The sequence below is a fragment of the Solanum pennellii genome, chromosome 7 (genome assembly GCF_001406875.1).
Source record: "Solanum pennellii chromosome 7, SPENNV200".
In the NCBI taxonomy this organism is placed as follows: Eukaryota; Viridiplantae; Streptophyta; class Magnoliopsida; order Solanales; family Solanaceae; genus Solanum; species Solanum pennellii.
In genome coordinates, this window is record NC_028643.1 from 64,677,973 (window position 1) to 64,689,028 (window position 11,056).

At 32.5% G+C, this 11,056-nt stretch overlaps 1 protein-coding gene across 1 annotated transcript; it reads right to left on the minus strand.

Annotated features, from left to right (window-relative positions):
* Window positions 1-6,509: 6,509 nt before the first annotated feature.
* On the minus strand, window positions 6,510-10,602 carry LOC107025167 (homeobox-leucine zipper protein ROC7-like). The gene is made up of 10 exons (XM_015225995.1): window positions 10,489-10,602; window positions 10,040-10,260; window positions 9,844-9,961; window positions 9,058-9,246; window positions 8,617-8,862; window positions 7,993-8,184; window positions 7,601-7,781; window positions 7,215-7,477; window positions 6,997-7,092; window positions 6,510-6,869 (listed from the first exon to the last, which is right to left on the minus strand). Exons 1-10 carry the CDS (start codon window positions 10,600-10,602, stop codon window positions 6,510-6,512), a joined length of 1,980 nt encoding a protein of 659 aa, XP_015081481.1.
* Window positions 10,603-11,056: the final 454 nt, after the last annotated feature.

Sequence of the window (11,056 nt, forward strand, 5' to 3'; positions counted from 1 at the left end):
TTTTTCTCCTCTTTTTTGGTTTAAGGCAAGGAGGTTTGGGATTAATCCCCCACAAGCTCATTCTTTTTCTTTTAATTTATCTCTTAACTTTCTCACCTATACAAGAGGTTGTGGGTTCAATCCCCACTCACCACATTTATTTCTCCTCTTTTATTTTTCTCCGAACTTTCTCATCTATTCAATAGGTTGTGGGTTCGAATCCCCACAGCCTCACCTTATTTTAATTTACATTTTCTCCTTACCTTCTCATTCTGCCAAGAGGTTGTGGTTTTGAATCCCACATACCTCATTTTTATTATTTCTTTATTTCATTCTTATCCTCCCTACCTCATCCGTCCAAGAGGTTGTGGGTCCGAATCCCCATAGCCTCAACTTATTTTTATTTACATTTTCTCCTTACCTTCTCATTCTGCCAAGAGGTTGTGGGTTCGAATCCCACATACTCATTTTTATTATTTAATTTTTTATGACATGTATATGGTGAGGTCTTGGGTTCAATACCCTCTGACCTCAATCATTTAAAAAAATATTTTAGAACGTGATTTTTTTACAGTAAGTTTCCCAAAAAACAAGTTTTCAGAATGCTGGAAATTTGTTCACCCTCTTTGCATTCCATTTTATCAGCCTTTAGATGTTAGATTTAGGATAAATTTTCGTGTAACATCTAGTGCATCTTTAGATGAGTTTTCATGGTTATTTTCGAGAATTTAATCACCTTTTTTCAGTCCATTTTCTCACCCTCTTTCACGTTAAACATCAAGACATATCGAGTAGTTTTTTGGGAAATCTTTAGGTGCATTTCCAAGGGTTACTTTCAATCAAGAATCATCATTCAATTCATCAACTTTGAACTCAGATGAACATCATATTTTTAACATATTCATATACGTAAAATACAACATTTTTACATGTAAAAATCCAGGCTTCAAACCATGGCTAGCTCACGGTACACATATGCACAATCAAGTTAACGTAATTAACTTTTTCAGAAAATATTTTTCATGAATATATTCATCACAAACATCAAATTACACGCCTAATCTATCAGCAGACATACCAACCTAAGATAATTGGGAGCTAGTGACAGGGAACATGTAATTGGGAACAACCCTAGTTTTTGGAGTAGATTCATCTGATACTTAAGGTCTCTTGGGAAAAGGACAAAGTGGAAGAAAACCCATACCTGATTTCACGTTGTTCAACACTTCAACTTGCTTCCAAATCCATCCCAAACCAAACGTCCACCAATGAATCTCATACCTTACCCCACGAGAATATAACATTTTGCTTTACGTTTTCGGATTGCTTTGTCGTTTGTAATTTGCATGTAAGTTCTTCAAGTATGAAGAATTTTTGTTTCGTTATTATTCTAATTTTTGGTTTCTGTTTTGTTAAGTAGAGAGAATGTGAAAGAGAATGTTGCAAAGAGGGAGATAAACGTGAGAGTGGATAGATGTGAGAGAGAGTGTTTCCTTAGGGCTAGGACTTTAGGCAAGACTTAGTCAAATAAGGTTAAATAATTAATAAACATAATTAATAGTAAAAATCTGATTTTTCATTTTTCTTAAACCATCCATTAATTATTAATTTATTAAATTAATTCACCAAATTAAATAATCAAATTAAATCATTGCTCCCACCTAGGTTTGAGCACGGGTGTTGCAAGATTTTTCTCAAAGGCCAATTTCGGTACCTTTCTCCCCAAAATGCCCCTCCACCATACTAATTAATCAATTAATTAAATTTATATGGTAATTACGATACTACCCTTAGCCTGGAAAAAGACCATTTTACCCCTAGATTGTCCAAACTTAAGATTTTCCCTTTTTAAGTCCGTTAAAGACTCATCCGGGTAAATCTTCATATTCGGGTGCCCTACATGGATGGACCCAACCTTTCCTAGCTCAACTAACTCACCAAGTTAGTTGGCTTGGCTATTGCAGAGGTTCAGAGGTCTGGTTCTACGCGCATCAATCCATGTTAACCCGGTCTAATCGTAGGCATTCTAGACACATTAAACATTACTTAGCATAGCCATTTTAGGGTTGTTACACATGTACCCATGTTGGCAAGACATGGTTAATGAGGATTTTGAGTTGTCTGAGCTCATCTCATATGGTGATGAATACTACTCTCAATAATATAGTTATTCATGCTCAAATGTATAAAACATATTGTTTCTCTGGTTTGAGATAATCGCTCAAACTTTCCTCTGAAATTTTTGTGAACTCATACACTTATTTGGAAATCAAAGTTTCTTTTTTTTTATAAATAATATTCTTGTTCTTCTTGTAAAAATGAATCATTTGATAATTACACAATTCCCTTATACTCTTTCTCAAACTCCTTTTTTACTTCCTTAAAAACTGTTTTACAAAATCAAATAGTGGCTTTAAAAGATTCTCAAGATTTATAACTCAAAAAATAGGGTTCATGTTGAATTATTGACATGAACGAATCAACTCAAGGACCTCAAAAATAGTATGACAACTCTGTACTCATGACTCAAGAAATTAGAACCTAGCGAATTTTCTTATCTCAAGAATACTCAGTTCATAGGGTTCATGCAGAAAATATAGATATAAGTGCATTAACTCAAGGATCTCAATAATAATGCATAAATCAACACTTAAACTCAAGGACTTGGTTCAAATCTTTATTTAATTGCAAAAGGATTTTCAAATTTAACTCAAAAGGACCTCTTGAACTTTACTTCATTTTGAAATGTAAATTTAGACATTTGATTAGGATATGTAGGATCTCAAGTATTAATGAAGATTTTAAGATTTAATATCAAGAAGAAAGCGAAGAAATGATTTGAAAGAACTTATACGAGATGAAGAGCGGGGAAGAAAAGGGTCTGGTGACCGTGACGCACTAAGTGGTGCGGGGAGCCAACCCTAAAACTACTAGAAAGTGTTTGGGCCGCAGTGTTGGCGTGCTGAGCTAGGCCCCAAACTACTGAATGGTTTCTTTATCTCTATGGTGATGCGTCGCCCCACCCCTATATAGATAAATTTTCTTCTCTATTTTGGGTCCTAACTCCTCTAGAATCAATTGGTTTCCTCCAAATATCTGTTGATTCACAAACCCAACAGGAATTATCAAAACCCGAAATCTATCAATAAACGCCACACATTCACAAGAGCCTCACCTAGAACTCAAAACTTCCATTGTTTTAGAATGGGGCAAAACTCAAGAACTTTACATAAACAAATTCATGGAATAATTGATGGAAAGATTATATGATTGGCGGGAGTAAGAACAATTCTATCACTGTGAGAATCTTACATACCTCGAAATAACGCTTGTTTTTGGCGAAATTCCCTAAGCCTTGAATGAATGCTGGAAAACCCTTTTTTCCTCTTCTCGAAATTTTTCTCTAGAATTCTAAATATTTTGAAAGTGAATAATGGGTATTTTAGAATCTGATTAAACCCTTAAATTGGTTCAGGAAAATGTGTCAAGACAAGTGACAAAAAGGAAAATATCAAAATACCCTTTCCTAAAACGAGCGGAATGCCTAAAATGAGAGGATTTACACAAATAACAATAACACTTTACTCGAAGTTCAAAATTTAGCAAAATTGGAGGCATTGAAAAAGGACTCATAGACCTTCAACTTATGTGTTAAAAGATATGGTTTGTTAAAGTTCAACCAAGTAAAGATCTCATAGTGAAAGTCAATCGATAAAAAAACTTTCAACTCCACTTTATTCTAGGGGATTCTAGTGACCTTAACGCCTAAGATAATTTAGAATCACTCGGTATAATCTTCTTCACAAATGAAGAATGATTCGAGTCTTTACTTAGAAATTTTTAGGGTGTTACATGAAGAGTTTCTACTTGAATGATATTTGAGGGAAATGCCTTGGTTTGAAAAAAGGAATTAACCTTAAAGAGTTGGAAGTCTTTGAGAGATGATTTGAAAAAATAGTAGTAAAAAGCTTTTTCTTGATTCAAGGGTGCGTGTGAAGTTGAACAAGACCATGTCGTTCTAAGTCAACACAAACAATAGGTGTGACTACTTATAATAGAAAAAACATTGGATACTCATTTATTATTTAGTTTTCTTACTAATATTTGTATTTGGTTCTAGTAATATCAGTTATCCATCGGCTAACAATGTAAAAAGTTATCAAATTTTTGGGGAAACTCTATGTTCAGTACTATTAGAGCTGTCAAAATGGGTTGATTCAATAATTATTGACATAGTAAGCTTACCATTTTACCCCTATTAATTATGAAGTTGACGAATTAAAAATTTAATATTTTCAAAAAGTTCTATCTTTGTCAAAGTAATTAATTGAGGTTATAATAAAAAAAATTTATCGTTTCTTGATTCGTCAAAATAGATTAGTAATTAGGGACGATTATCAAAGGACAAGTGGACAAGTAATTAGGGACAGAGGGAGTTAAAGATATGCAAAAAATATAGTCTTGATTTTATGTTGATATTTAAAATATTTATTGACAAAATCTTAACAAGTAAAACACTACTTAAAATATATATTATTATTATTATTATTATTTTTAAAATTTACAGCCCGCGCGCTGACATCTGAGGCTTGAGGGTTGGGCCTACGAGAGCAGCGGACCAAATGATGATAAGCAAAAAAGACTCGTTCCTAGATGGGCTGAAAAATTTAATGTGTATAGACATATACATAGTTTGTCATCATCAAAAAGGGGGAAATTGTTGGGGAATGAGAAAACATGAAGTTTGTAGTTTTGATGGATGACAAAGTTGTAGTTTTGATGGATGACAAAGAGTTGTAGTTTTGATGACTAACAAATAGTCTTGATGTGTAATAAATCATTGGTTATCATCATCAAAAAGGGAGAAAATGTTGGGAAGTAGGAGAACAAATAAAGTAGTTTTGATGATTGATAAAGTGAAGGAACGGTGTCGGATGTGTACAATTATGAGAGATTGCGGCAAAGAAGAAAAAGTATTGGGGAAAAGAAGAAAAAGTGAAGAATTGTAAAGAAGGAAAAGAAGGAAACAAATATGGAAATAAATAAAGAAGGAAAGAAATAAAAAGTAGCAATTCAAGTCAAAGATGGAAAGAAATAAAGAAGTTACAATTCAAGTCAAATAAGGAAAGAAGTAAATATAGACAAGTTCAAGAAGGAAAAGGATTTGTAATTCCTTTCCTTGTAGAAGTTGAAGGCAAATCAAATCTATAAAAGGATCAAAAAGTTGAAGGAAAAAAGCATATTTGCATAAACACAAATCGAGAGAATTTATCAGCAAAGCCAAAACAATATCCATTGCATATTCACGAAATATATCATCTTGAGAGCAGTATTTTCTGGAGAAAAAATGCAGGCCTTTGTCATAGAAACGCAAGGACCAGGTTCACCTTCATCACAGCAATATAGAGACCAGGTTCACGAAACCTGTTCTACTCAGAACTATTGGATATTGAAGTTTGATCAATTAAAGTCTAGGGTTATTAGTCTTTGTTGATTTTTTCTAGGTTTATTATTGAGTTGTAATAATTCCTAGATTTGTAACAAGAAGTGAGTTTGACTTCTTGGGAGTTGAGTCTTGAGAGAATTGTAACAAGAAGTGGGTTTGACTTCTTTGGCGAGAGGTTGTGAGAATTGTAAACAAGAAGTGAGTTTGACTTGTTGGGAGAACTTTTGTAAACAAGAAGCGAGTTTGACTTCTTGTTTAGTGGAGAGTTTTCGATTATAGTTAATCGAAAAGGGTAGAAGTTTAGAGTTAGATTCATTGATTAACTGAGTTGTAAATCTTGAATTAATATAAAACTTCGGTGTGGTTTTTCCCTTCCTTGAGTTATGAAGTTTTCCACGATAAATCTTTGTTTTATTGTGTTACGACAAAATTACAAGAACCTGGTTCTTCTTCTAGGGGTAAGGTTTCTTCATAGTCCAACCCCATTTAATTCAAGGGTTGGGTTGGGCCGTCCTAGCAGGCCAAACCCATTTTGATAGCTCTAAATACTATGTACTATCTTAACATATAATTTACCTTTTAGTTATATATAATCTCATTAAAACGTCTCACCTCATCAACGCTCATGTCACCCAGATGAGAATTGTTTTGTCGCCAAATATCCTTGTAGATTTATTGACAAAACCCTTAAATCCCGCGAGTTCACAACAAATTTGATTATCAAAATGAAGAATTTAACTTGTCGCTTATTAACCAATTTGCACCACCAAAAGATATTTTGGCATGAAAATAAATTCGTCAATCAGTCATCCCCAAAGCATGGGTCACTAAAAGTGTATAACGACAAATTTAATGCATGGTAACTAAAATAAAGTAATATTCACTACGAATACTTGTCCTCCCTTTGTCAACTTCTTCTCTACTGCTCCCTCCCATACACAACTGCAACCAACAGAAAAAAAAAACAGCAAACATAAAAATATTAATAAAAAACATAATTGATTTTAGATCTTTATTCAAAACAATAAATTATAAACTCATATTATAATTTTAAATGAAATTTATACTTACCCTCTGACAAGAATTAAAAATTGAGAAAGAGTGCATTCTTGATCTTGTAGATGGTGCAAAACATGAGTTTATCGACCGCAGCAACAGATTGAGGAGAAATATTTGTAGTGGGTACAGTATCTACCAAAATCTGGAATGCGATAGTGAGGAATGATCCACTATAATCAGAAATTTCGTGGTTTGTACTACCTGATGGACCATCAGGGAATATAGCAAATCCAGAAGGTAATAGCGGAACAACATCGGGATTCCCACCACATAATATTATGTCTATTGCACGAATATCTATAGGTGCATAAACAATAAATGACCCTGTTGGATCAGTGATGCTCTCTTGAATTATCAACATACCGTTTTGAGCTTGATTTGGACACTGCAATTCATGAGCCATTTATTGAAATTCAGCCATGAATTCCTTTAGTTAATGTAATTATTAAAAATCAATATTCAAAATAAGTGAATTTTAATAGCTTGACGAAAGATACTATAAATTTCCTTACATTGACTCTAGATATGGAGATAGAATTGCCTATTTCCATTCCATTTGCAATATGAGTAACTTCTTGAATAGTACCCCCATTTGTTAGAATGTCCCACTGCAATAATTCAATGACATTACTATTTTTAAAAAATTCTAAATATTCAAAATAATTGGCTGATATTAATGAGTAAAAAGTTCATACAATCAGAGAAATTGTTGCAAAGATTTGAGTGGTACCTTTCCCCTTGTGTTTTCATTCCGAAGGAAATCAAACAAAAGTTTTGGAAGAACGGGCAACCAGATGGAAGTTGAAGCGCACAACACAAGGCCCCGTGGTCTCCCTGGATCGTTTATGCTCTGTCTAGTCATGACTTGAAGATCGTTAATATTATAACCACTTTCTGTGAAAGTTGTCCATTTGTGTGTTTTTGTTCCACTCACTCCTGAAATATAGTTTATTATCATTCTCTCTCCAAGCTTCAACACACTTTTTCTTCTCTCTTTATCGATTGACACTGTAAATGCGACAATTGTATTATAATGTGAGTTTAAGAATTTGAATTCAAGAACTAATTGAAAATGGAGTATTTCACATCATTGAAAAAGGATAGTTATATACTTACGCGTATGAGTAATGTTATTTTGGGGTAAATTTGTGGCTTCTACACTTGCTAATCGTTCACATTGTCTATCCAAGATAGAAATCCAACGCTTTGCCCCAAATGCAAGGCTGGAATTCACAAAGGCCTTGTAAAAGGTGTGAATTAATGTGTCATGGGCCTCGATATGCTCAATCCATGTGACCTAGAACATTGTAAAAGGTTAGATTTAAGATCATCCAACTCTATGATTTCAGGAGAATATATGTACAAATGATTAATTTTTAATTTTTTTGCAGACAATTAACTTAGGTGCATTTCTTTTGAAAAATGTTGATAGAATCAAGACTCCACGTGTAATCAACTTTCTCCTTAATCATTGTTAGACATACTATATGTTTATTAAAATCTTTTACCTTTGAGATATCATTTGAGATTTGTTGAATCACGCATCCTGAGGGCCTTTTCCAACACCTAGTAATCGGGGTATTGTCTAGGGAAACATCAACAATTACCCATAGTCCATCAACAATTTTATTGCAAGACCTTACAAAGTAGCAATCTCGATTTGGAATTTGTGGAGAGGGAACTTGAAACTCTGCATATATCTGCCCAAGGAATAAATAAAAATAAGGAATAAAATGACACAAAAGGATAGTGTAAATTATTTATAAAATTATCGGCATCCAAGTGCAACCTATATAGAGTAATAAAGAGAAACATTTAATGACAAAGTACATCATGAATAATTACCATTTTTGTTGATCCATCCAACACATCCATCGTATGGGCTGTCAACACAATACTTGAAAAAAAACTTGCCCAATGATTCTGGTGATCATAAAAGATATCCTCATTATAATTCCAAAATTGTCTAGATAATTTTTTTATATCCAATTACAATTCTATAACTAGTTAACTAGTTTCTATAGAGTGGTGTAGTGACGAGCATTTAAATTAGATCTCTTCATTCTTAATTAGAAGTTTCAAATACTAAATGTTTAATTTCAAAAATATATTTAGAAATAAAATGAGTGTACCGTATCCATGAAAATCTTCACCAAGTTGATGTGATTCATGGTTACAAGAGAGCTTTCTCGTGAAGCACAAGTCTTAATTCCATTAGGCTTAGGCTCATTTCTCCTGGGGAATTTCCTCTTATATTCTTCTATATTTAAGTCATTGTTTGGAAGCCAAAGTGGCTCTCCCATTTGAGCCATTTGAAGAAGCTCGTACATAGCTGCCCTAATTACTTCAGCAATATGTTGTCTTGAAATGTGAACAACCTAGTGGGAAACAAAAATAATCAATTGAGTTTGAGTTTGATATATTAATAACGGTACAAGAAAATATATTAGAAAGTTAGATAAATTAAATGCAAAATAATTCAGCATCAACACATTCAACTTAAAAATTTTAAATTATGATGAAATATATCAATCTAATGAGTCGAATAACTTTTTAAATTTTTTTTTGATTACCTCTTCTTCTTGGCGAGCATTTTTGAGCCTTAAATATTGGTCATTATCTGGAGTTTCACCTAAATGGAAACCATGGTCGCTACAATTAGGGCAACCATTGTTGACAACTTCACTTAACCACGCATATTCAGTCCTAAGCTTGTCATATTCATCTCGAAGTGATAAATTCTCACTATGTTGATTTTGATTCTGTAAAGATATAATATTTCGAAACCACAAAATAATAAAAGTTAGTACAAAGACTTGCTAGCTAGAGTTAAATTAATTATGATTTAGCTAATGAATTGCATTTGTAATAATCTTAAATTTCAACAAACTACATTAATTACCATGAATAATGATTAATAAATGAAATTTATACCAAGTGTGAGTACATTTATATACCAGTCAATTGTATTCTAACTGCTTCAAATATTTTGACATACAAGAACAAGAAGTTATATCAAGTGTACATATTATTGTCCTATTATATATCTTCAATTAATGTACACAATAAAAATTACAATCTCCTTTTCAAAACAAGTTGTATTTTTATCTATCTAGTTTGTTTTTAAATAAGTAGTTTTTTAAAATAATCAAGAAGCAACCAAAAATTTTCTTCCAGTTATGAATGAAGTTTTACATAATAAAAGAACAATTAAAGAGCTATTTCTTTTTAAGACAGTGGATTAGAACTTTGTAACTAAACACATATTTTACTTTTTTAGAAGTGAGTAATTTTAAGGGGCCTGCTAAAAGTAATAACACCATGTGTTACTAAACAGAGGGAGTATTAGTATCATATACCTTTAATTGGGTACGCCTATTTTGGAACCAAAACACGATCTGCAAAGGTTCTAGCTCTATCTTATCACTGAGCTCCTTAATTTTCTTCTTATCTGGCTTCGGACACTCCTTAAACAAACTTAATCACAAACATTACAAAAGATTAAAAACATAAACACTTTTTTAAAAAGTATTTAGATAGCATAAGATATTTTACGCTTCCATTTCCTCGATCTGTTGCTTGGTGTGACGACGATTCCGCATTTTCTTATTTGTATGCTCATCACCCTTACCATCTTGTTCATCAACTTCATTGTCATTGTATTCGGATTTGCTATTTACGTCGTCATCTGTAAGCAGCTGCATTATCTCCTTTATCGATATTGTCTCAGACTCTATGGAAAGTGGATTAGGTTGGCTTTTCGACATGCTACTTGACTGAAAAATATAAATGTATAAAAACTTTGTAACATATAATTAAAATATCATCATAGAAAAATCCCTATAAGAAATTTTTTAAAATTTTCAAGACTCGAAACCAAAATTTTAATCAAGAGCATAGGAATCTTAACTATCCAACAAGAAACTTTGATAATAACATGGCTTAGATACCATACCTCCATAAATACCTAAAGAAGTATTTTTAAAAAATCTTTTTAATCTGACCTGGCCAAGCTGGAGTCCAGATGAAGAAGGAACAAACCCAACATCATTTTCGGTTACCAAAGAATTCTGATTGGCGAATTCAAACAAAAAAACATTGGTTGAAAGCAAGTACATTTTAGCAAAGATGAACTCATTAGTAAACTAGAAATCAAGCGAAATTCTTTGTTGTTTCTTTTCCAAACTAGAAACTAGAAACAACAAAAATATCTAAAAATTATTCAGTAAATTCACAGACATATAAATGGAACATAGAAATCTTTAATAATAAAATAAGAAAAAATCTAGAATTTTGACCTGACCAAACGGGAGTCGAGATGAGGAAGGAACATTTTCAATCATTGAAGAATTCTTATTTGCCGAATTCATAATACTATCCATTGATCATCCAAAACCCTTTAACAGTGCAACATGTTAGTATAAGTGATGATTTCTCATCTCGTTTACTTTAGTTCTACAAGGGAATAATAGTTTGAATGCATAAAAGCTAGAGAAATACTCTTATGCAAGTCCCAAAATAAATTATTTAGCCAATTAATTACAGTAACAATAAATTTGACTCAGATAAAAT

What these genes read in the sequence shown, in the direction of transcription:
- LOC107025167 (XM_015225995.1), bottom strand. Translation starts at nt 10,602, where the DNA reads ATGTACTTGCTTTCAACCAATGTTTTTTTGTTTGAATTCGCCAATCAG. An exon ending in ATGCTCGCCAAGAAGAAGAG is followed by an intron (nt 8,863 to 9,057) that starts GTAATCAAAAAA and finishes GTTTCCCACTAG; the next exon opens with GTTGTTCACATTTCAAGACA. An exon ending in ATGAAAACACAAGGGGAAAG is followed by an intron (nt 7,093 to 7,214) that starts GTACCACTCAAA and finishes GAATTATTGCAG; the next exon opens with TGGGACATTCTAACAAATGG.